This window comes from Columba livia, chromosome 3, assembly GCF_036013475.1.
Source record: "Columba livia isolate bColLiv1 breed racing homer chromosome 3, bColLiv1.pat.W.v2, whole genome shotgun sequence".
Taxonomy (NCBI): Eukaryota; Metazoa; Chordata; class Aves; order Columbiformes; family Columbidae; genus Columba; species Columba livia.
Genome location: NC_088604.1, coordinates 8076010 through 8102159, shown reverse-complemented (window position 1 = coordinate 8102159; position 26150 = coordinate 8076010). Strand labels below are relative to the sequence as shown.

The 26150-nt window shown below is 44.5% G+C and overlaps 1 protein-coding gene across 2 annotated transcripts in view; it reads left to right on the top strand.

Annotated features, from left to right (window-relative positions):
- The first annotated feature begins 627 nt into the window (after positions 1–627).
- EVA1A (eva-1 homolog A, regulator of programmed cell death) overlaps positions 628–26150 on the top strand; it is a 211796-nt gene continuing 186273 nt past the window's right edge. The window contains exon 1 of one of the 2 annotated variants that reach the window (XM_005510104.3): positions 628–1046. In XM_005510104.3, coding sequence (XP_005510161.1) covers positions 947–1046 — 100 coding nt within the window. In that variant the 5' untranslated portion in view covers positions 628–946. The remainder of the gene's footprint in view (positions 1047–26150) is intronic. The other variant, XM_021297951.2, reaches the window with a different exon arrangement.

The following is a 26150-nucleotide window of genomic DNA, read 5'->3' as shown; positions in this document are numbered from 1 at the left end:
ATTGAAGCTTAGAATGTCCTGAGTTGGAAGGACCCACAAGGATCACCGAGTCCAACTCCTGTCCCTGCACAGGACAACCCCACAGTTCACACCATGTGTCTGAGGACGTTGTCCAGTTTCTTCTTGAACACTGTCAGGCTTGGGGCCGTGACACCTCCCTGGGGAGCCTGTTCCAGTGTCCAGCACCTCTGGGTGAAGAACCTTTTCCTGATGTCCAGGGCACAAGGGGTCCAGTGGAATAGAGGCAATCTGGCATGACTGGCTGCTGTCAAAAGGAAGGAGGATTTTGAATATGTGGGCTGATACCAGATCCAGCCCTGCAATGAGATCCAGGAGGGTTCGATCCCTGGGCCAAAGTCTCCTCCATTGTAGGATCAGCTCAGTGGTGGACACAGCTGAAGAATTGTCCTGTCACCAGTCTGGCAGGACACCACTGCTCACACTGATTTCAGCTACAACTACAAATATCTGTCGCTCTAAACATCCTTGTGAATTCAGGCATATATTGCAGGCTCCCTCCTTTGAAAATACTGCCCGTCCATCCTTCTCTCTGTCCGCACCGGAGAGAAAAGATCCCCGGGTATCTAAAACAACAGCAATCGCGCTTCTCCAAGGCACCCCCCTCACTTCCCCCCCGCAACAGCTTGCGGTACGGCTGCTGGACAGCCTGCAGCAAATTTGGGGGAAGCGGTGGCTTTTAGGACCCTGGGACCTCCGCCAAGGCTCAGGTAGGTCTGTCTCATTTGTCAGCCTCCCTGAGCCGGGTTCATTCACTCCCAGGGATGCGTGTGTGTGAGCGCGGGTGTGCGCCCAGTGCTCCGCCGGCCCCGCCGCGATCCTGCCCCGCCATGGGACCGACGCTCTCCTGCGGGCGATGAGTGCCGGGCTGGGGCAGAAAGCGCTTTCCTTTTCTCTGGAAGCGAACCAGCCGTGAGGATACTTAAGGATGTGCAGCCCAGATGTGTCTCCCGCCTCCGCTTTTCTCGTAGGACTCATGTGCTTGGCAGCTTTCGGCAACTTTGCGAGGACTTCTGCGGATTTCTCAGGTAGGGGAGACACTGATGCTTTCCTGTGTTGAACGGGAGCTCTTGTTAGAGGGCTCGGGAGCAGGTTATGCGGGGAGTAATTTTAATCTTTTTAAAATAAGCTGATGAAAAGGATAACCTGTAAGAGGATTTTGTTAGAGCCTTCCTCAATAACCCTTAGCAAAACCGTTTCGGTAGAGTAACTTTGGAAACAAGGAAGGGAATAGTGTTAACTTGTGGAAGTTTGTAGCAGGTTTTGTGCTGTGTTTTGCTGAGGAGTGAGAAGAGATAGGTTAGGAGCGGGGGAAGGTCTAGGGCATGTTAAAACTAACATAGCAAGATCTAAGTATTTTGCAATGGGACAGATTCTCCCCCTCTTAAAACACAGGTCCTGATTGCTGCAACCCCCTCTCCCCTGGAGCTGAAATAAAGGAGATGTTACATACACAGAGTGAATTATATTCTGAGCCTATGTTTGCTTAAGCCAGGAGAAAAAGTGTGTAATTTCTAAATCTAAATAATTTCTGAATCTAAAAATGCTCATAGCCCTTGTTTTGAGTTGTGCACAGCAGGTAAATACACAGCATTTTGAAAGGTATGGAGTCCCATATAAGTTTTATAGCTATGTACAACTGCATCAGATGCTTTAAAGTTACCTTTCTGCTTCTGTTCTTTGTGGATGTACATGTGGATCAGAGAAAATGTAGCAGATCTTGGTTTACACTTAAGCAAGGTTGATTAGTTTACTTGGCAATAGCTAATAAGGGTCACTTTGCTTTCAGGATATCAGTTCTAATTTTGGGTCATAGTGTGAAGACTCTAGCCTGGCATATTCTTTAGGTGTGTGTTGCGAAACTCTTGTAGTGGATAAGAGCTGCCGATTATAGTTTGCTGATGAAAAAGTGCCATTAGCAAGAGCTGAATCTCACTGGACTCTGGTTTCAACACATCACAACATTGCTACTCGCTTTCTAGGAGTGTGTGTGTCTGTGTGCTGGGGGAGATTTGTGTTAGAAAGAAGGAGCTTGTGATGGAGCAGGAGAGAATATCTACAGTAGCTTGAAGTCTTAATGTGAATTAAAGGGGGCTGGCTTGCTTGTGATTCAGGATTCTTTGGAGACAGATCAGTCCTGGGGGCTGCCATTCAGGGCATATCTGCCTCTGAATGAGAAGGGCTGAGGCATTTTCCTGTTTCTAGTGTGCTTTTATCTGTTTCTTGGTATTGAGCTTTCTCTGTGTTCCTCCTTGCAAGCAAATGAATGCAGAAAGGGTACATGGAGTGGACACGACAGGAGTTAAAGCTGCAGTTGGGAAAGTACTGGTCCTTCAGTAATGTAGGTAAAGTTTAGATAAAGTTTGTCCCAGCCAGGCCAAATGGGTAAGCATTAAAATGTGCAAAAGCATCTCAGAGCAATGGTACTTTACATTGTGTGTACACAACATAGCCAGAGCAATGCAAGTCAGTTCAACAGGCTTTGGTGATGCTGGCAGGGGGGAAGATGCTGTCCTGTTACAAAATGAATAAGAAGGTTGCAGATAACAAAATCATGTTTTCTGCAACATCCAACTGTACTGCCACGCTTTGGGAGAAGAGGGGTGGCTTAAACCCCTGTGTATGTGCATGGCAAGGCTATTCTCTGAAGCAGGGTCTATAATCCCAACAGCACAACCTCCCATGAGTTTCCACAACTGTGGAAATCTTCCAGCAGATCCAAGCTGTGTTTCCTGATAGCAGGCTTGGCAAATGTCCGTAGTCTTGTTGGACTGACTGTACCTTGCAGGACAGGAAACATGGTTTGCTGCAGGAAAGGGCTGTACCCAGTGCATAGCAGCTCAAATATGGTTTTGTAAGTTCATGAGCTGGGTAGCAACAAAATGAGAGGGAGTAGGAAAATGTACAGCATTTCCCAAAACACACTTTTACTTCCCAGTACATTTTGCAAAGACCCCATTAGTTTCTCTCCAATACTTGAAGAGATTCACCATGTGCAGTGGCCCAGATAACTCTTCCTACCTGATGGAGCACATTGTCTGTTACTGTTACCCGACATGCGAATTGTCAGCTGGCATGAGGAATGGAAGGGGAGTAGCCTTTTAATATAATTTGACCATAATGTTTTCTGGCCACTTACATACTTTTTCTGTACTTTGGGGTGTTCTGGGTTCTTCTCCAGCATGGCTGGAATTGAGCAGGTGAGCATCTTTGGGGAAGCCTTGTAGCCTTACCATATGCCACCCCACCTAGAAGTGGTGCATCCAAGACATGAATTGTCTGCATCCCAAGGAGATGAAGGGATTTGTAGTGGTTATTGCTGCTGAGGAATGCAAGGCTTGCTGTCATCCCCTGAGAGTTTGACTGCTGCCCACATGCTACAGGCAGATGATGCAGCTCGTTGGGATGTAAGGGCTTTTCCAAATTGCAAATATCAGCAGTACTTTTTTTTTTAAACTCAGTCCTGTAGATCTTACTTAGCAACAAATCTCTGGCTTCTCAGCTTAGTTTGTCTTGGTACTACCAGGGAAGTGATGCTGTTAGTGACTCGTCATGGCCTTTTCATGATGGGTCAGCGTGCATAGATCCAGCCCTGGAGAGAAGCAGCTTAGGGATGTCCAGTCTTGAGCTCTAAGCAGATCACAAGCAACACTGATCTGATCTGACTCACACACTGCAGCTATGAACTGGCCAAAAGACTTACCAAGAATTGCACACCCACCCATGCTCCTAATACTTTCTCAGTATCTATGTCTTTGAAGTATGTGCCTCTTGGCTGCAAGAAGATTTCTTCTTTGCATAGGTAATGGGAAAGCACCCTGGGAGGGTAAGGAGAGGCCCAGGGTAGCACTCACAGGTAGAGCTGGTGGGGATCTCCGTCATCTTGGCTCCCAGTCCCCTGAGCATATGAGAGCCTCATCACACTGTGTCTCCATCCCTCCTGTTCCAGCAGCTCAAATGCCACAACGTGAACATGATGACTGTGTGTCCTGCTGGGGACTGGTGCAATCTGAGATGTAAGAATTAAAATTCCTTTTAAGTGAAGTATTTGAACTATGTGAAGAGTTTTGAAGTTGTTTTCTTTAATAGTTCTTTAAACATTGGTGTTTGTGGGAGGGTGTGGGGTTAGGAATCGGGTCCCTCGGGAGGGAGTGGAGTTATCAGGCACTTTGCAGCCACTTTTATGAAGGCCTGGACTTTTTCTCTGTGCACGATTGCAGTATGGGCTCTTGATCTAATCTCATTCAGTGACCAGTTCTTGTGCTCGGGATTCTTTGAAGGCTCAGGATCTAGTGTCACGATTTGTCACATACCCCTGGTGTTCAAGGTGACACTTGAAGACTGTGATGAGGTGTGGCATGGGAGGCTGGTCTTTTGGATCTCTGTTCTTTAACTGTAAACCCTTAATCCTAATCTCAGTCCCAGCAATGAACTCCCCGGAAGCCCTGCTTGTTGATAAAACTTCTCTTTTGTTTTAGCCTTTTTCTATTAGTGGTGGGAGTCCAAGACACAGCAATGTCCTTGTCCTGCCAGAGGACACTGTGCTGTGGCTCCTCTGCGTAGGCTCTGGGAGGCAGTGATCCATGTGCAGTACACAGAACTTGCTTATTAGAGGAACTAGGTTAATGAAAAGGGGTCCAAAGTTAGTCTTTGGTACTAATTTAAAATGCAGGTGTTGAAAGCTTAGTCAAATCCTGTGTGCCATCTCTAACTCCAGCCATGGGGTTCCTGTCTCTGAAGATAAATCATGCAAACACATGTTGAATTCTGCTCTGCCCACTGCCAGCCAAGGTGACCATTAAATTTCCAGCTGTGTACCTGCAGGGAATTAGGCTTTTGTGATTATGATGCTGTGCTCCAATTCTCCTCAATGGCTTCCCCATTAATTAACTAATTTCAGGCACATTGAACAGCAAGGTAGTAGAATCAGATCTATGGGATTGACACAAATTTCATGTTAGTGGAGACAGAACCTTCACTACTGCCACAGTGCAGAAAAGGCTGTGCTGTGAACTCAACCATTTGCAGACATCAGAGAATCCACTACAGGGATCTAAGCCAAAAACTTAAGTTTCTAGGCATGGAACTAACTTTGATGGGAGCTCATGCCTTTTCTGACACAGGAGAACCCTGCTGCAGGACACAAACCATAGGAATAACAGCCCCAGTAGTGCTGGTCCCCCTGGGCCTGCTTTAATATTTATGTTCTTTGCATTATATTTGGCACAAGCTGGATGTGAGCAGCACTTTGCTTAAGGGAGCTGATCCATCATCAGGCCAGATGAATACTGAGAGCTCCCATCCACACTCCGCAGGTGAGCCCTGGGTCGGGACCTCTCCCTGGAGGCTCTTCCTGGCTTTGAAAGCACAGAGGATTGTTTTGGCTGTTGTTGTTTTTTGTTTGTTTGTTTTCTCTTCCCCCAGGATGGCAGGCTTCAAGTGAAAGCTGCTTTCGCCACCTCTTTGCTAATTGGCTCAGTGTGTTTGTTTGAGCTGATGAGGGTTGGGTTTGGGAGAGGAAAGGCGCTTCTCCCTGATTGCAGTTAATCAGTCCATAATAAAGGCAATTTGTTTGACAAGTCCATTCACCAAATTATCACCAAATCTACATACTAACAGCTTCTGAATGGCTTTAGTCAGACTTTGATATTGGTTTTGGAGTCCTGAATGGTTCAATGGTGTCAAGGGAGGTCCAGGATTTCCATGTGTTGAAAGCTGCAGGCTGTGAAAAGGGGATTTTCAAGAGAAAGGCAGATACAATTTCTTTTCCAGTGCAGTGGTGTAACTCAGTAATGAGGTTTGTGCTTTTGACCCCAGGGGCAAACAGACATGCTTTAGACCTTATTTAAGGATGGGGCCAAACCCAGGCCACCTCCATACCTTCTCTTTGCGAAAGGCTGTGAGTGATGAGGTTGGATGGACCTCAGGCTGCTGCTTGAAGAGGTCCTTGCCCCAGGCAATGTTTTCCTTCTCAGCTGGAGGTCATATGTGCCAACCCATCCATCACAGCTGTGTGGGCTGCTGTTTGGCTTACTGATTCTCCTTTGCAGAGGTGACAAAATCCAAAACTTCATCAAAGCCAGTTAAAAAACACTGGTGGCCTCTTCTGGTAATGTTCTGGAGATGTGGTGGCACGATGAACTGTAGGGGATGGGTCTGGGGATCTGAAGGACAATGGCTGGGTCTGAGTGGTTCTGGCAAGGGGGAGCTGCATTTGGTTTTGTGTCGTGTCTCTGTCAGTGGGCAGCAGTTTTAGGACCGCAGAGAGCTGAGGCTTTTGGAGGAGGAGATCAACGGGGGGGATATCAAGTGCCAGTTCTGCTGCTGTTGGGAGAGGAGGAAAAGCAGCAACACAGAAGCTGAGGCTATTTTGGTGCCTTAGAGAGTTGTTCTGGTTTGTCAGCAGGGATGCAGCTTTGTGGGCATCAATATAGCACATTAAGCAAAATGCAGATGTCTGTGCTCTTCTGCCCTGAGGCTGCTCCAGAAAACACCATGGATGTCCCAACAGTTGTGATGATAACGCTGTGAAGGAGGACTCAGCTCTTGCTGACTTTTAAAAAGTCCAGAGTTTACTTTTACTGACAACTGAAGGGACCAAACTGAGTTTCAGAAAGAGAAACACGTGTTTCCAGCTCTGTGTGTTTGTGCTCCTGGGCTGTGACCAGAAGTGCTGCTGTTACTGCTGTGAAAAACCAGCCGCAGGTCTGGATTTGCAGTGCCAGGGAAGGGAAGGACCATTGTGAGCGGTCCATGTGGGCAATAACTTCAAGCTCAAGAGCCATGTGTGTGCATCTGGCTCACATCATGTGGAAATTCAGTTTTAGCCATCAGAGCTGTCAGCAAGAGTCAAGAGACCCCGGAATCCCTACATCTGCGTGATGATTGGCAATGTTTGTATAGTATCTACTAATTACTGTGGCCCAGAATCCGATCCACTGATGCAAACTCTTGTCAGTACCAGGAACTCTATTAATTATTATTGCTATAATAATAGAAATCATTACTACTAATAATACTAATTAAAATAGGGGCTGTTGCGATAGGACCAAGGGTAATGGTTTTAAACTAAAGGAGGGGACATTCAGGCTAGATATGAGGAAGACATTTTTTACAATGAGGATGATAAAACCCTGTCCCAGGTTGCCCAGAGAGGTGGTGGATGCCCCATCCCTGGGGACATCCCAGGCCAGGCTGGACGGGGCTCTGAGCAACCTGATCTGGTGAAGATGGCCCTGTTCATGGCAGGGGTGGCACTGGATGAGCTTTGAGGGTCCCTTCAACCCAAACTATTCTATGATTCTGTGATTAACAAACAAAAAAATCCGTGGTGGTAATTTTCTTCAGCATATCCCAGGTTATCAGTACCCTCCAGATGCACAGTCTATTTGAGGAAAATGTCCTTGCAGCATTCTTCCTATGTCTGTGTGTTGTTAGATGTACAAGTGCTGCAGAATTAAAGCAAGCAACTGTTTATGTCCTCGGGTAAAACTTGTTCCCTGATTTAAGACTCTCTGCAAGAGCATAATTTATGTAACACAAATAGTTTGGTCAGTTAAAAAAAATGGTGGGAATTTTGATGTATCTTTTCACAACTGAGATACTTAGAAGCCAGAATGATAATTTAAGATGGGGGGGTGGGGTAGAATAGGCTTAGTTTCTGCAGGGGGAGAAAAACTGTGTATTTACACTTGGCACCTTGCTGATCTTTTTGTTGATGCTAATTTAAACATGGCCTGATCTCCCAATGTGTTTGGTGCTCAGAACTGAAAATTGGACTATGCTGGTGTTTAGGTGGGTGGGCAGTGATTTAGCTGGCCAACACCAGGACTGTTTACATGTCTTATTTGAGACAGGCTGCTTGTGCTTGGCGTGTTTGCGCACGTATAGGTTGAACCTTCTGCTTTCCGTTCCAAGACAGCAGTCCCAGTCCCTGTGGGGGACCATTTGAAGCAACTACCCTTGTTTTTGTGTGTGCTCTTGACATTCCTTTTTATCCAGATACCCAAGGCCTTCATGGATTCAGTCTGTTTTTGTGCGTTCTGTGGCTGCCTGCAGGAGCACACCCAATGCCCTGCTCAAAGTAGTTCAGAGGATTTTTGCTCGGGTTGGCTTGATGCAATTCTATGGCATTCCTTGTGTCCTTGCCAGTGCTGTGTCTCAGCCTCATTGATTCGGTACTGCTGTTGTCTGGGATCTTTGTGTTTTTTCTGATAAACAGGCAAGGGCCAAATTCTGCTCAGCTGTGAGGCAACTTTGCTGACTTGCCAGGATGCAGAAAAGATAATCCTTCTTGCTCATTATATCTGATATAGAAGTAATAATTGTGAAAGTTTTAAAGAAAACTGCTTGGGTTTCTTCCTCCTGTCTTCTTCCTCTTTTTTCCCCGTTTCCTCCCCTCTCTTCCTCCTCTTCCTTTATTCTCTTCCTTCTTTCCTCCTCTTTCTTCTTCTTCTTTATTTTGCCTGAGGAAAGATGTTGCACGTCTCTCAATCTGGGCTTGCGCTGGTCCAGGTACATATGGTTCAGCTCAGTAGCTCAGGATATGAGCTCATTTGTAGTAATTAAAGTATGTCTGTTCTTTCAGGGGTGCTTAATGCTTGGCTGCCTGGAATGTATTGCATATTTTTTTGTGTCAGAGACAACCATGGTTCGGCAGTTCTGAGTTGCATACTAAAATAAATCTTTCTAATATGCCATATGCTCTCGAATAGAGTTGGTATTATAGATGCTGTGGTATCAGTGTTGAAGGGGCTCCTTTGGCTCATAAGGTTTCCTCTACAGTAATCCCCCTTGAATCCATCTGGATCCTTGAATGAAGATGGAGCAGCATCTTTGGGACCTGCAGTTTGGGCAAGCTCTCCGAGTGCACTTTCAGTGGTGCACTTGAATTAGCATATGGATGTAGCATACTGCAGAAGAACTGGTGGTAGATGTTGTCCAAGCCCTTTAGTTGTGGTGGGCAGGGGGGGTCACATCCACTTGTTGGCAAAGTATCCCACATCATTAACAACATTTCCAGTGCTGTGCCTCGCTGGTGTGGAAGAAAAAATTGTCTTTTTAAGAAATATTCCCTTTTTTAAATGTTACGTTCACAGAAGAAGGCCTAGAGGGGTACAAGAATTTTATCAGCCACTTACAATCAAAGAACTTCACTATATACTTTTGTGTGTCATCTTTTAACCTGGTATGAACACACCAGTTGCCAGCAGAGCCGCTTGCCTTTCCTCCAGCAGCCCGTAAAAGCACCAGAATCATCAGGCTGTGAGAGGGCTGTCTTCAGGTAAGTTATACTAAACCCTCAATAGATCAGGTACCTGCTGGTGTTGCTCGTTGAAAAGGGACCATTCAGACCACCTACTCTGAGACCCCCTGTGTTTGTGTTGTTTTATTTTTCATCTGCCATCGGATGCCTGTGGTTTTGCAGCTATGATATTATCAACCTGTGTTGTATTAGCCTCAAGGGTTGAAAATGGGCTTTTACTCCAACAAGTAACTACAAAAACAAACACAGCGGTGGAGGGATTTTCTGCTGATTTTTCCTCTGTGATTTTTGTATCACTCTGTGGGCTGGGGTGACCTGCACCCTGTGTTTAGGACCTGTGGGCTCAGCTGTGATCCTTTATTGTTTGCTCCTCTGCACTGATATTAAGGTTGCTCCATGGCAGGTGCTCTTCCTGGCATTAATTTCCTATGTTTGCTGTATTTTGTGAAGGCTTTCGGCTCACACATGTTCCCTTGAAGCTATGTTGGGCCAAGAGTGCAGATGCTTAGTGCAACTAGACTGATAGGTGGTAACTTGAGCTGTTGTACCTGGATTATGTTCAGTTTTGTGTCCCAGTCTTTGGGAAATCTCTCACCTCTGTGTTCTGTGTGGGTCCTGTGAGCTTAGTGCTGCTGTGGCCTTGGTGGTGCCCATAAATGCTACAAGACAATATTCTGTACTTCGGTTTTGGACTAGTTTAGCTTCTGGCTGGAACGTTCAAAGAACAGCATTAAGATTGCAAATCAGGCATTTGAAAGTTAAGAAATGTTAAAATTCAGGTAGTTTTAACTACTTGAATCCATCCCTTTGGGTTTTTACGGTATGAGTTACTTTTTAATGAGCACATACTACTTTTTCACCACCTCCTTGGGGTCTCCTGTATTGTTGAGTGCACAGGATATCTGCCTCACAGTGATTTTCTTTATCCTTCTGATTGGTTATGGCCCTAGGTTCTTATTTACCATGTTTTATTTAAACCCTATTTTGCTTGTTGTGTGTGCTCTATAAACAGGGATGTGATTACCCTTCTGGAAGGAGAGTCTGGAGTGTTACCTGCATTGCACAGATGAGAATCTAGGGCAGAGAGACAAACACCAGGAGCTCTAACTGCCCAGTATTTCAAGGGTTGTTCAGTATCTACCATTTTCTGCAGAAGCAGCCCCTTAACCATAATCTCAAGCTGTGGCAGACAGGGAGAAATACGTGGTATGTGATACACAACTCCTTCTCCAGTACTGTAATGTGTATGTGAAAACGAACTGCACAGGTTAAAATGAGCGTTACAGTTGCAAAGTCAAGTGCGTGTAACTACGTGCTGTGGGTTAACCCTGGTAGGCAGGTCAGCACCACACAGCCACTTGCTCACCTCCTCTTCCCACTCTTGGTGGGACACAGAGCGGAGAAAGGAAGAGTAAAAGCAAGAAAACTCATGGGCTGAGATAAAAATAGTTTCATAGCTGTTGAAGGAGAGGTGGAAGAAAAAAGAAAGAAAACAAAATAAGTGATACAAAGGCAATCACTCATTTCATCCCACAGGTAGACTGATGCCCAGCCCCAAGCAAAAGATGGCTGACTTACCTAAACATCATTCCACTCTCTTTTATTGCTGAGCATTCCCCCTCACTGCAAGAAAGACATTGAGGTGCTGCAGAGAGTTCAGAGACAGACGACAAAGCTGGTGAGGAACAGCTGAGGGACCTGGAGGGTTCAACCTGGAGAAAAGGAGGCTGAGGGAAGACCTTGTCATTGTCTACAACTACCTGAAAGGAGGTTGTAGCATGGAGGGTATCTGTCTCTTCTCCCAAGTAACAAGTGATAGGATGATAGCAAATGGCCTCAAGTTGCACCAGGGGAGGTTCATATTGGATATCAGGAAAAAAATCTTCACAGAAAGGGTTGTCAGGTGTTGGAACAGGCTGCCCAGGGAAGTGGTGGAGTCACCATCCCTGGAGGTGTTTAAAAGACATGTAGATAAGGTTCTCAAGGGCATATTTTAATGCTAGTGTTAGGCTGATGGTTGGACTCGATGATCTAGATTCTGTGATGTTAAGTGGCATAGAATATATCTTTGGTTCGCTGGGGTCATTTGACTGGTTGTGTCTCTTCCCAACCCCTTGTGCACTCCCCAGTCTATTCACTGGGTGGGGGCAGAGTGAGAAATAGAGAAAGCGTTGATGCTGTGCAAATAGTGCTCAGCAACAGCTAAAACATTAGTATGTTCTCAGTACTGTTTTGATCACAGACCCAAAGCACAGCACTACACAAGCTGCTATGAAGAGAACAAACTCCATCACAGCCAGAGTCAGTACACTAAAGAAAGAGCAAGATTATACCTGATTTTATTATTGTAATACAAGCTAGAGGTGGATATGATAACAAGCTTTCAGTTGGCAGATACGAGCTGAGCCCATAAAGTGCAGCTGTAAGCAGGGTCCTGTTTTGCATGGCTTTTTTTTCTTAGAGCAGCCCCACTTTGAGTGTTATTTCATTTGGGATGAGATAAGAGTACTTAAAATTGGTTTACAAATTTGGGGTCAGTCCTTCCAAGAGAAGCTTAAATTATTTTTGAAGACATTCTCCCTCCAAATTTTTGTTTGTTTCTGTCTCTTCAGGAGTAAAAAAAAAAATAAAGATGTCCGTTCAAAGACACAAATAACAATTCTTTGGTGCGGGTGATATGACTGAAAACAGGGAGTTGTCCAGTTTTGTTTCTCTTTAGATTTTTATTGTCTGGGTAACCCCTTGGAAACTGAGGTTGTTGATCTGCCTGTTTCCAAAGCACGTCCATCTCCTCGTGTATCTTTTGTACAGGGGCCGCTTCTGTCGTGTTAACACTGTTTGCTTCTTGGTTTATGTGCTCACGCTGAATTCCAGCTCAAAGAGGTTAGTGCTTTAGAAAAGTGAGTCGAGCAGGGAATTGGCTCTACAGTTGATGATGAAGCGCACACATCTGTGACCCATGCTGTGCTCACATGTTCGTTTATTGTTAGCCTCACAATAAAGGATGGCACTGTTTTTTTGTTCAGCTAAACAACTTCCATGGGATGAATTGTATAGAAAAAAAAAAAAAAGAATAGATGAAGCCTGGCTTTTATTTGCCAAAATGTTCTTTGTTTTAGCTGTGTTGTGTGGGATGCAGAACTCCCAGAAGAGGATAGCCTCTCTTCTATAGCAACTGAGGGGAGCTGATGGATTGAATAGGGAAGCAGAGACAGAGATTCAGCAGGAAGGGGTGAAAAAATTGTCTGATTCTTTCTGCTCTTTGGCTTTGCTTGTCTTCAGCTGACAGCCCCAGGCTTTCACTTTGGCTGTACTGCAAGCATAGATGCTCTGCTATACCAATAAGTTGCACTGTAAATGTGTTTGATGCCATTTAGCTTGTGTTTGGTTCAGAGTTAGTGTGCACAGAGACTAGTTACTGCATTTCGGCAATGGTATAGCTAGTGGCTGGACTGTAAAGGTCTGTAGCAGCTGTAGGAAACTGAATGCTTGCTGTTAGACAATCTATTTTTCTTGCTGAATACATGAAAATCACTTTTTCTTTATCTCTCTTTTCTTAAAAGTTGTCCGTATAATTGGAAGGCAGGGTTCAAGTTCAAACTGATAAGATTATTTTGCTTCCCTACGCTGTGTGACAATGGTCCCTTTTGGTAAATTAAGCCATGGACCTCCTTTTGCTGTAATGGGAAACAATCTCATTAGAAACAGAGCTGGATTAGTGAAGAGTCCAACCTACCGTATAGACACGCATTCTGACCCCAGCAGGCCTGAAGTGCCTTTTGTTCACTCCAGCCTCCTCTGCATTTTCCCATCGCTCATATATCTGTGTGGTGGAGTTGGTGGTGATTATTTCTGCTCAAGAATAGCCTGCTGGGGGGTGAAAAGGAAGTCGATTGGCCAGCATGATATCACAATATGAATGATAAAGTGATTTTTGAATGTTTCCCTTAAGTCATTGGAGTACAAGACTGATTAAGATGTCTGTTGAAGGGCATTGGAGATTAAGGGACACTCTTCACTGGTTTTACCTGTGAGACAGAAGATGATCCTTCTTCTGTCTCTCAGCATTACTCTCTTATACAGATCAGAAAATCTGGACCTAGTTACACCAACTTTTCCAGCGTCTGGACACAGGAAGCTCTTCCTGTTGGGGAAAAGAAAGGAAAACCTTTTCAACTCTGTTGGTTCTGGCTGTCCTTGGTGATGGTTATTGTCTCTTGCTGGGTTGTGTGTGGACTGTCCAAGCTGCTTTATCAAGTTGTGGCCAAGACCCCTGAGCTGGCATGGTGCACACCAGTGCCAGCAAGAGAGCAGCGTGGCTGTGCCTGCAGTGGGTTCTTGGGGGGATGTTGTGTCTCAGGAACAGTGCTGACCTGTGAGGTTCTGCTTCTGGAGATGCTCATAGAATCACAGAATAGTTTGGGTTGGAAGGGACCTTCAAAGGTCATCTTGTCCAAGGCCCCTGCAACGCGGAGAGACATCTTCAACCAGATCATGCGCATGCCCGTTGCATCCTCACATTCTGCTTTTGAGATCTGTTCTATCTATCTATCTATCTATGTAATCTCTCTACTTATTTATTTTATCTGCAATTTTTCTGCTGAGTTTCCTCAACTCTGGGAGATTAGGGGATCAGCCCTGGCTGATTCCAGCTGCTCCCATGAGATGGAGTCATGCTAAGAGGGGCAAGTCCCACATCTTCCTGGGTTAAGAGCTGTTTTCTGATCCTTGAAGAAATCTTTGTGTCCTTGCATCTCTTCTATGTCCTACTTCTCTGATCCTGGAGGTATTGCCTGGAGCTTGACTCCTGGCTTGAAGTAGCCTGGCAAGGAGGGCGAAGTGTGGACAGCGTTTGAGAGTGGCACCAGTGACAGAATGAGCCTGGCCAGTTATTGTAGTAATTTGTAAGTAAATTGATTAGCCTGGAGGCTAATGCTTTATGTGGTGAGGAGTCCTGACTTGGTAAGTAATTAAATTTAAAGCATTGGGGCTATTCACATGAGGGAGAGTTGGCTTCTCTTTATGCTCCTGATGGATATGAAGTGTTTTTTGTAAACAAATGTAATTAACAAGAACAAGGGTTAACCAGGGTAATTGAGACTGCAAAGCTATGGACTGTCTCTTGCCAGCCAGGGTGCAAATAGGCAGCTGAAGGAACAGATCTGTTTTCTGTTCTTGTTACATTGCTGGATATATTTTAAGGTTTCTCAGAAAGACCAGAACAATGAAACACCCTTTGACAACAGCAATCTCTTTTCTTCATGGCACAACCTGAGCAAGCATTCAGACCCTTTCCTTCAGGGATTGCTCATTTCCTTTATTTTTTTCTCCTGAGATAAAAACAATAGTCCCCCAAAAGCACAAGTTCTGCAGCGCTGTGACAGAGCCAGCATTTGCTGCTCTATCAGGCAAGCATTGGATGGGACATTGTCTTCTGTTTCTCGTGGGGAAAAAAATAGAAAGCAACAAAGAAACCCTTTTCATCTGTTGTTTTAGTGCTGTCAAAAATAATAACTGATGCCCACCCTGAATTTCTCTCAGCGCTTTTTCAGAGGCTTTCATCCTTTATGCACATGAGGGAAAATGAGGCATATGGGAAAGAAATCACATTCAGTGAAATAAAATATTGTCAAGCCAATTGGAGACACGGTCCTGGGGTGTCCTGAAGCCTGAGGCTGTGGTCCCAGGCTTGGCTCAAGTGCGAGGGGAGCTTGTGATTAAAGAGACTTGTCACACACAGACCGCCCATGTGTCCTTTTCTACACGGCCTTGAAGTGAGAGCTTGGGGTCTGTGAGACTCTTGTTTTCCTGCCTGTCCCTTTTGATTACATGTTCCCTCAGTGTCTCTGAGTGTTTCTTACTTGTTTCTTACTTTTTTGAGCCCAGATCCCATAGTTACCTGGATTGTGGTGACTTCTGAATAGTTTTGGGGCTGCAAAATTGAAAGGTATGTGTACTGCCCCATTAATAATGCTGCCTCTCTGAAGAGTTTCTGATACAGAAAGGTCTCACAAAGTATGATAGATAACTCTGAGCAGATGCTTAGATGGATAGTCCTGTTTATCTCCTACTTTCAAGTGAAAGTTTTTACCTGATCCTGTGTTGAGTTAGATGAAGTTACTCCTGGAAAGGATGCCTTTGTTTGAACTTCAGCAGTCCAAAACATCTGAGCAAGTTCAAAAGGAGCATACCGAGGGTTTACCCACATCTGTGAAGTTTGCCAGTAAAATGCTTTTGGTGACACACTGCTTCAGCAAGTTGCTGGCCTGTAAGACCCATGGTGGCTGCCTGCCACTTCTGCTGCTTCCTTCACCACTGGGGCTGTGGTCCAGCCATGCTCCCTCTGCTCCCCAGTGCAATACCAAAATTCACTTGGTCCAAACTTTACATGTTGTCTTACAAAGGGCCAAATTGGCCCGACCCACCTGGATTGTAAGAGATATCCAAGTCGTCTTTAAGCTCAGACCTGTCTCTGTGCAAAAGTCTTCTGGTGCTTGAAAACTCCTTTTCTGCTGTGGGGTTAGTGGGGGCATCAGGATGCTGTTAGTATCCCGAGGGAGATATTAGCCCAGTATCCATGTCTGTTGTATGCAGAATTGCCTTTTAAAGCCCCTCTCAGCACAGAGCTGCACTTCTGGGTTGTTGACCAAAAACGACTCAAGCTACAAAGTGCTGCATGGAGAAGGAAGCTGTCTAGATGCTTGATGCCTTGTTTCAGAGCCTTCCTGGCTCATTTCCTAGCATAGTTTTCTGGAGAAGATCAGAGCTGCCTCCATCCCAGCCGTATGTCCTTGCCCGAATGGCAACGTTGATGGATGTGGATGGAGATCAGGCTTTTCCTTTAGCACTTGGCCTAGTGGTGGTGGTTGAGGGTGATCTCAAAGGAGTGGCTGTCAAGGGGCCCTTTTCATTTAGGGCTTCTTCCGTTGGTGACAATGAGCCTGATTTGCATTGTAGAGAAACTGTCACCTAGTGTCTGGCTCATGTGTTAACAGAGCTCAGCTGTGCTCCAGTCCCTGTGGGATGTGCAAGAGGGCAAGAAGTTTCCTTAGACATTAGGCATGTGGAAGATATACTTACCACAAAAATGTGGTGGGGAGAGGAAGGGAAATGTCCATCTGATGGTGTATTTAGAAAGAGATTGAGCATGCAGGCAATTGATGGACAGAGATGGAAATTTAATCTCCCAGGCTGTTCTCCATCAGAGTCTTGCCTGGGCAGTGGAGCATCCAGCCCTCCTGATGCCCAGGCATGAGCAAAACTTGCTGTGTTTTGAGTGCTCTGGTGAAGGCTCTTTTATTCTTACTCTAATGGCTTGTTGATGGTAGTGCTTCAGTGACAAGTCATTATTGGTGTTTTCAATAAAGCTTTTGGGACTGCTCTGGAAACTTTAAAACCTGTAGTAGGTAAGGTAAGGCTACAGGTAAACACCTTGGAGGCTTGGTGCATCTCCAAGGTGAGACAGGCCAGGTGCTTTTTCTTTGTGACAACTCCAAATTTGCTAGCTTTACTTGAAAACTCTAAAGTTTCCTCCTTTTTCTCCCTCTAATTCTGGATTTCCACCGGGTCTCCAATAACATGTTCAAGCACACTCTATAAATCTATCAAGAGTAATTCACTGTTACACAGCATTGATCATTCATGGCTGTACAGACACTTTACCATAAATACCAATAGCATTATTTTGCAGATGAAGAAACTGAGGCACAGATTGTGCCATCAGCAGTGGGCTTTCTTTTTCCTTAACTCTACCAAAGACACCTTCATCTCACGTAGGCTGTTTCTCTGGACTTGTAGAAATCTTCTAGAAATCATCCTATTTCCATTACATCTGCATCTAGAGGTCATGGCTGTTGGTTCCCCTTCACTGACCCAAAAAAGGTCCAGACAGTTGGCTTAGACTAGATGGATCATGCTCAAAATCACTAAGTGAAGAGCAGTAAAGCTGATGACTTGTTTTCCAGCCCATCTCCTGTGCCTTTTTTGGTTCTCAGCACCTTGATGATATGCAATGGATATAAGGGGATTCTGTAACTCCTCCTTTCTGTCTTTATAGGACATTTTTTTCAGGAAAATTCATATTAAGGTGGTGAGGTGTGGAACTGGAATACCATCCTCTGTTAGTGTCCTTACAACTGTCTCTGCTAGCCTTGCTGTTGCTCCCTTACCATGAGGGATGCCAGGTATTAATAATACTCCTTGCACTGCTCTGGTAGAGCTAAACAACCCCAAGGAGCAAGGAGATTGGCCTCAGTAGTTTGAAATTAGTACATTTGTGTTTGTATTTCCTATTTTTCACTTTCTTGCCTAAGGACATTCATTAATTGTTCTGATGTATGTGCCTCCTCCTATTTTTATAAATGCTGTGCGTGTTCTCAGAGCAAAATGACATTCATTCACTCTGAAATAACCTGGGGATTTGTTTTCTTGGGTGTTGTAAAACAGACTAGGTATAAATGCTGCAATTAGGAGGTGATGGGCTAATCTCATTAGTCAATGGGAGGAAACATTGGGGTCAGTGGGTTGGATAATGAAATCTGAAGATAAATTTTGATGTGCCAGATGGCCTGGCATAGTGGTTCCACTAATTTGGAAAGAAACAGAGGCAATGGTAGCTTCGAACAACAAAAGCTGTAGCAAGAGATGGCATGTGATTTCTCTGATCTAAGAAGCTGTTCATGCGATGTCTCAGTTGAGTGCAGGCCTGTGGGATTCATCCAGGCCTGCTATATTTTGGGGTTTTTTTTGGCAGATTTTGAGCAGTAAGAGGCAGGCCCCCAGCAAAAGCTAATGAGGCACTGGCAGTATATTGCTGTGCTTGTATGTTCAGCAAGAAGAAAAAATCCTGACATCTCATATTTTGGGAGGTGCTGATAATTTAGATATCTTCATTATGGTGGGAAGGTTGTGCTTGTGATGTCCCCTCATCCACAAATATTTAAGACAACATTTAGAAATCCTAATACTTGCTTTTTGGGATGAGATTGTAGGCCTTTTCAGCATGACACTCTGGGTTTAACTCGAGGTTTTCTGGAATCAGTCCTTTTCATGCTCACTGAAGTAGGCAAGAAATAGTGGTTTTGGGGCTAAAAAGAAAAAAAAAATCGGAATTTTCAAGAGTGCTCTCCGAGAGAGGAACACCTCTGTTTTGCCCTAGTCCAATGGAGATAGTGTCACCAGATTCTGCTTTCACAGGGGCCTACGTTGTTCCTTTCATGTCTGTTCATTTTTAGTGTTTGGCATCAGCACACACTGAGGCACTTCCCATCCTCACCATCTCTGCAGGGTTGTGGCCTGAGAGATACCCCAAGGGTAAGTGGGAAGGAATTGGATATGGTCCTTCTCCTTTCTGCTTTGCTCCATTCTTAGAATCATATAATCATTTGGGTTGGAAGAGACCCTCAAGATCATCAAGTCCAGAGCTTGACGCAAGTACTCATTCCTCACCTCTCTCACCTACCCACACCAATATTTTTTCAGGAAACAACCAATGAGCAGGGTTTGCCAAGCTTGTTTGTATTGCCTAAAATAAGAGCCAAGGAAATCCATTTACACACTCTGGCCACCTTCCCTGACAGCACCCTGGTGCTATTTTTTCAGCAAACATCCAGTGCAGAAAAAGCCTCATCCTGGGCTCAGGGCCATCACCTCAGCTCTGCTGATGAGTGCCCAAGCTTGGAACAGCCTAATAAAAGCTCTTAGTCTTTAAAGCAGTGTCCAGAAGAGTAGCCAGACTTCATCTGGCTGTGAAATAATGAAAAGTGTATTTATGATAAGAAGCCTTATTGAAAAATGTGCTTGTAACTGGGATGCAGCCAGTCAGTGCTCTGTATCTCCTGGCAGATGGAAAGGAGGAACATTTTCGTAGTAGTTTAGTGTGTTTAGTATTATGAAAACTCAATGGGGTGGATCTTCAATGAGCATACAGTAACACAGGTCTGACAGCAGCAATGCTGTGTGGTAATGATCTGTATACAACCTGAGAGCAGCTCAGGTGCAATATAGTTGGACCATTCCCATAGAATCCTTTACTATCTCCATGGTTATACAGGCTCTAGTTTCTTAGCCCCCATCTTGAGTCCTATTTAAGCTACCATGGGTCAAACCCAACACTTCTTTTACCTGTAAATGCCTAGTGCACTGCAGCACTTTGAAACAATATGTATGACTGAGCCACTTCCAACCTAATTCCTAGGGGCACACTGTGTGCTGGCAGTAGAATTTAATGTGGAAAACATTAATTGACAAGTGTCCTCTTCCTTCTACAAAGGGTCTGGGTTCAGCTGCTGGAAAGGGACCGAATTGCCTGTCTGTCCAGTGACTGGAGGCACTTAGTGTCAGGGAAAGTCCCAGAGGAGATGCAGCTGCAGGGGAGGCTGTGATAAATCACAGTGGCTCCAGCTGTCGGGCAGGGCATGGGGGAGATTGATGGGGTGGGTGGAGGGGCTGAGGCAAGGAGGGTTCAAGCATCACCCTGACCTACGAGAGGGGAAAAGAGCCCCAACCCTCAGCAAGGTTTGATTGAAACCTGCTGTTCCCCCAAAAGGGGGAAAGGTCAGGCTCTGCTTTGTCAGACGCCCTCAAACAAAAAAACCTATTTATACAGGACCCACCCCTGTACCTTGTGAAGTGGAGGGTAAAAGGGCTTGGAGACATTCAGTGCTCCTCTCTCTGGTAACATTTGTGTCAATGAACAGTGGAAATTCAGATTGGGCTGGTAGTAAAAGCTTGGAAGCAAGTGGGCAGGTTAAAACTTCACATAACTGGGGGTACTAGAGAGAGTTCAGAGAAGGGAAACGGAGCTGGTAAAGGGTCTGGAGCACAATTCTGATGGGGAGTGGCTGAGTGAACTGGGGCTGTTCAGCCTGGGATAAAGGAGCCTGAGGGGAGACCTTATCACTGTCTACAACTACCTGAAAGCAGGTTGTAGCATGGAGGGGGTTGGTCTCTTCTCCCAAGTAGCAAGTGATAGACAAGAGGAAATGGCCTCAAGTTGTGCCAAGGGAGGTTTAGACTGGATATTAGGAAAAATTTATTTACAGAAAGGGTTATGAAGCATTGGAACAGGCTGCCCAGGGAAGTGGTTGAGTCATCATCCCTGGAGGCGTTTAAAAGACACGTAGATGAGGTTCTTTAGGAACACAGTTTAAGAACCAAAATGATTCTATGATTCTATAAACATTAACTTCAGTTAGTCTCCATCAGCACTGTATTGGTGATCTGTGGATGACACCGTTCAGTGCCTTGGTTTCCCTATCGAAGGGAAGAGATGTGCATAGGATGATGATTGTGGTGAGCATGTGCTTGAAATTATGCCTGAAACGGTTCGTGTATCCCTGCACTCCTGCAGCCTGAGCACGGTGCAGGTGCTGCCAGCACCTGGGCAGAGGAGGGTTTCCACACTTCATCACCAACTCTGTACCACAGGTACCCCAAGAACCAGACTTGATGGTTCAGCTAGAAGTGAAATGTAAATATACCACGTGTCTGGGGACCCGCAGTCAGGACGGTCATTTAGAGGTCTCTTGACTTCCCTGTGCTAAGGTTTCTGCCAGACCTTCTCTGCTGCCAGGTGTCCTTTTTCCTGAGTCCCCCCAACACGTGGACAAGGAATAGCTTCAGGCCATCTGAACTCTTATTGTGACCTGCTCCCTGTCACAGTCTTTCAGAGGGACTCTGTGGGTCCCATGTAAAGTGATGGATACTTGTCCAAGTGTCATATGATACAAACACAACTGCCTCTGTCACACGTATATACGTGACAGAAACATGGATATTTGGAATCAGATATGACTTCCATGCCATGTCTTGCATCTGGTTTGTACTCATGTTGTAAATAAATCTGTTTGAGATGAGGGGCCTGTGTGATTTGCCATGACCAAAGGCTGGGCATCTCTTCAGCTAAGCGAAGAACTGGCAGCTCAGAAGTCAATTTCTGTGTGAATTGGATGTTTCCATCAAAGGAGAGAAAGAATGACAATAGCTTCAGCCATCTGATTTTAATGTCCCGCCATACGTCTGTTGGAGCTCTTCCAGCCACTTTCCAACCTCTCCCCTCCCCTTCTGCCCTTACACAGAGGAGATGCTGTACCCAATACAGCTCAGCCAAGCATAGGCAATCTGGCATCCTTGTTCTGGTCCTGCATGGCCTTCATCTATTTGCAAGTTACCAACAGAGAGTATATTGGCCCAGTAAATTGATTGGCAGCCTCTGTAAGTTGCTTTGCAGCTGATGGCTGCAGAGAGCTGTTGGAGTGGAAAAGCATCACGAAGTACCAGCTCACCAGGCTGTGAGGGAACCCGCTGTAAGGCAGCGATTTCCTAACAGGAAAGGAAACAAAGGCATTTCACTGAGGAATGTTGTAGGCAGAGACTGACTCACAAGCAGGGTGGGGGAAAGGACTTTTATAAAGCCCAAAACCAGGGAAAAAAACCCAAACAACAAAGCCAACACCAAACGTATAGTTCAAAGACAAATTTGGCACTTTTTAGCTAATGGAGTCTTTGTCACAGGATTGTAGCTCAAAGCCAACTTTGATTTTACAGAGTTTGATTGTATGGTGTTTCATACGTTGAAGGGCAGATCAAATTCTACCCAAATATGAGGCTGCGAAGGTCTCTTCTCTCCTTTCTTTCCAAGGCAGCATAGACATGACTAAAGAGGAAAGTACAGGCTGTGTCTCTGCTGCTGAGGCACCGGCTTTTCCAGCTCTCCAGAGTTACTTTCAGCAAGCAGACCAGTGACTGGGAAATATGGCCTTAAAATAGTAGCCCCTGTGTGTGTCAAACAACCTGCTGATCTTAAATATCAAAAGCAAAAAGTCACTGTTGTTCTGTAACAAATTGAGTTTGGGTCTGTATGGAGAGCAAAAAGTGCCATCAGGAGAGAAAACAAATGTGGCTAGTTGATGGCACATTAAATAAAAGATATTACATACCTTTAAATGTTTTAGAGAGCATCCCCTTGTCTGCCTGATACATTCTTTCAGCTCTTTTGTGTAAGCCCCATTATTTTATTTCTCCAGTTTTGTAAAAGAAGCTTATTTGAGTTGTGTAGACAGCACAGGGAATAAAGCAAAATGCCCTAGTCTGAGCTGGTTATTTGTGTGAAAACCCTGCTTTATAATGATCTTTCCCTACCTGTGGAACGGAATTTATCTCCTTCCACCTTCGGTGTTGTTATAGTTCCGTTAATAGGCATCAGGGAGGGAGATGCAGCTACACAAGTCAGTTCTTCTGCATGGTCTTTAAAACACTGTGACTTAAGTAGGATCTTAACACAGTAGGATCTCAGCTCCTTCTCAGACTTCTGGCTTCTTGATTGATTTTTGGTGGGAAGTAGGGATTTCAAGCAGGACGCAAGACCTAAATATGTTATTGAACCTGGGTCTGAGCCCATGTGTGGTTTTCCTCTGGAATAACTAATGGAACAAAACTTTTCTGTGGGAGTCTCATCTTACCAAAAAGGAAACCTGGCTTTAGGGCTTTCTGTAATCAAAAATGCTGCAGTATTGTAATGCAAGAACTTCCTCTGCTGGTTCAAAGTTGTTAAAACAGAGTTTGATGGGTTTAATTTTATATCCATTCGGAAGCGTCATCTTGTTCTGCAGTTGGGATGGGGGAAAATGCGTACGGGAGCTGTGGAAGGGACCGTAAGAGAACAGATTTCCAGCCTGGCACCATGGCTTTTTCCCCACCACTTGCCTTGCTGTCACTCTGCTGCCATGTGAGAAGGCCTATGTGTGGGGATGTAAGAACAGTCTGACCAAAATAAAATAGAGCAGATGGTTTGGAGGTGAGAGCTAGAGATAGTGAGGCAAGCATTTGCTTGCTTGATGGGGAATATTTACCTGAAAGACCTCACCGTGACTTTCTGCACGTGCCATACGTCCAAAGTGGGTAATCAATAGGATGCATTATAGGAAAATAATGTTAACTTTATTATTTTGTTTGGTCTGATTGATCATAGACCACTGATCTGCTGCCAGACTGTTCACTCTCTGGCCCCAAATGGCTTTGACTTGAAGAATGGGATTGTGTCTGCTCAGAGATTATGTGCGTTAGCAATGCTGGTTGTGTGCTGTATTTGCAGGTCTGATAAAAACTGAGAAGAGAAGAAGAAGAACACCTTAGTGCCTACCCCAGCAGACCTTGACTTAAACACAGTCATGCCTCACACCAGTGTATGTGAAGACAGACTTGCAGCCCTCGTGTTTTGCCTTGTCTTTGCATAATGAGACACCGAAGTATTGCTTGTCTTGGCTAAACAACAGAAATAGGCTGTGATGAATTGCATTTGTGCCTGTTTCTGATTGGTTTAAGGTGCCTGTTTCAAGTGGTCGGGAAGAAAGATGAGTGTTTACATTTTCTCTAGGTGGCTGGCGCAGGCTCTTTGCCCCTAAATAGTCCAGATTAGCACATAGCCAAGAGTTCTGGCGCAGGGCCACAAGGACAGATTATTCACTGTACTTTGAAAGGGTGTTGGGTTTCTGCATCTGACCTTTTGGGTGGATAAATGGGAGGATTAGCAGCTAAGGAAGCAATTATCCATTCTCTATAATTAATATCTCCTTCTTATTCTCTGGTGTTATTTGACCTGGAACCAGAACCTGTTGGTGTTGCCAGTTTTATGTAATTACCACCTTTAAAACGAGGACTAGAGTCCCAGACCTTTCAAAGTCAGCGCAGTGGAAACGGGGAGTAAGAACACAAGGGTGAAGTTATAGAATCAAGCTCCGGTGTCCAAAACAATGAAGATCGGGATGATTAAAGACTGTAGTTTTGTCCTTGAGGTAACTCTTTACCCTTTAATGCCACTGTGTCTTTTGACATGAAGATTAAATATGCTCGCTGTTCTTCTTAAACAAAGCCAGCCCAGTCAATAAAGCAAACAGATGCCTAATGCTTCTGCACAGACCTTTTTAAAGGTTGCCTGTCCCATCAATTCTGCCGTGTTTTCAGCTGTCACAGTTTAAAATGCCATCTTGATCAGGTGCATCTAGAGATTGGTATTCTGCACTATCATTTCCCATTTACAAGCCCAGGCAGATGTAGCCAGATGTTGATAGCATCTGACAGTTCTAGGAGAAGAATATATTTTTTGAATTCTATTTTTAAGAGTAATCTTGGATTCCTTATTTATCTCTCCGTCTATTTTGAGGTATTTATAGTGCCTATTGCCATTGTAAATGAGACTGAGACTCAAAAAAATTTTAATGATTTTCTGGAAATCTCCAATTCTGATGTGCATCTGGATTATTTTTTTTAAAGGACTATAATTTTAAGAAGAACAAAGCAGTAGCTCAGCCAAAACAAATCGGATTGCCCTCTTTGAAAGCATTTCTTGTTAAACTTTCACACACAAAAATCACTTTTGGAACAAAAAGCCAAAGGAGAATAAACTTTTAAAACACGTAGATATAAAGTTAAATATTAACTTCTTTTTAAACTTCTGACAGGATTAAGTGAAGCTTTTAAAATGTACTTGTAAGTTAGAGGTTTATTGCAGACTTTTGTTTGATACCATTGCTCAAGTAACACCATAGGTGGGAGTTTTCCCCCTGCACTGTATTTTGAGATAAAGGGAAATCAGCATTAACAAATTAAGGACAATTAAACCTTTTATAGGATAGGTATTTTAGACTATGCTATCGGAATATCAAAGTTTATCAAGGAGATTGTCAGTTGAGTGAAGAGTCACTGGGGAAATGCTTCTGGGTGTCAGGGTATTATGAGGCTTTAGCAGACACCATGGGACTTTGTACAGCACATCGATAAATGGGGAAATCGCTTAAATACACAGTGAGATTATGAACTGCAGCCCAGCTGTGGGATTATCTTCCTGCCTACCACACGCTGAAAGCAAAACCAAACCAAAAGTGTTAGGCATTTGCAGTGCCAAACAGCAGCATTTTACTCAGAGGAGACCTCCTAAGTTGTCTCCTGGGGACCACATCTAAGGAAGAGCTAATCTATCAAAAACCCTTCTGCAGAGCACTCACTCCAGTAAAAGAGGTCCCAATAATCTGTTTACAGGCCCTTGAGTGAGTAGAAATTTTCACTGAACAGTCAAAAATAAAGCAGAAATTTGCTGTTTATGAACAAAAATCTGAGAAGGGAGGCTGAATTCACAGAGAAAATACCTTCCGTGGTTACTGCAGATACTAGAAAATGTCATTTTCTTAATAGAAAGACTAATACCATGGTGTCATTCTCATAGTTGTGGGTTCTCCCCCTGCCTTGGGAGGGATACATGGGCTTGTTTGAGCTCAGCGGGAGACCGATGGAATTAGCCTGAGTTAACCCCATGTAGCGCAAAAACCAGGGGACTGTTATATTACCCTGAAAGCAAATTGAACTTGGAGACAAACATTGACAGTGCGGATTCAGGAGAAGAAAAACAAGTGGGGAATGTGACAGCTGAACATCCTGCATGCTGTCGCAGATTAGTGTGGTGCTGCGTTTTATTAAATCAAGGAGGTCACTCTGTGTTGTTGTAAAAGATGTTTGTCTTGGTTTTCAGGATACACAAGGACCAGCCTGCAGGGAAACTTCAGTTAGATCTCTGTTGTCTTCAGTTAAAATTACTAGTTCAATTCAAATAATAAATTAAAATAGTAGAATAATGGAAGTCATCCTCAGTTAATGGATGATTGTTAAGTATTAGTAGTGATAGGTTATAGTAGTCACCATTCATTTCCCAGTTGCTGTGTGGGACTTGCATGTCCTGGGCCACCACTTTTTAAAAAATTTATTATTATTATTTTTTATATCAGGACAACTGCAGGAGGCGCACCTATCTTTACGTGTTCAGATCAGGAGTATGCTGATTTTTCTGCATCTCACTTGATATTGTGTATAGGTGTCT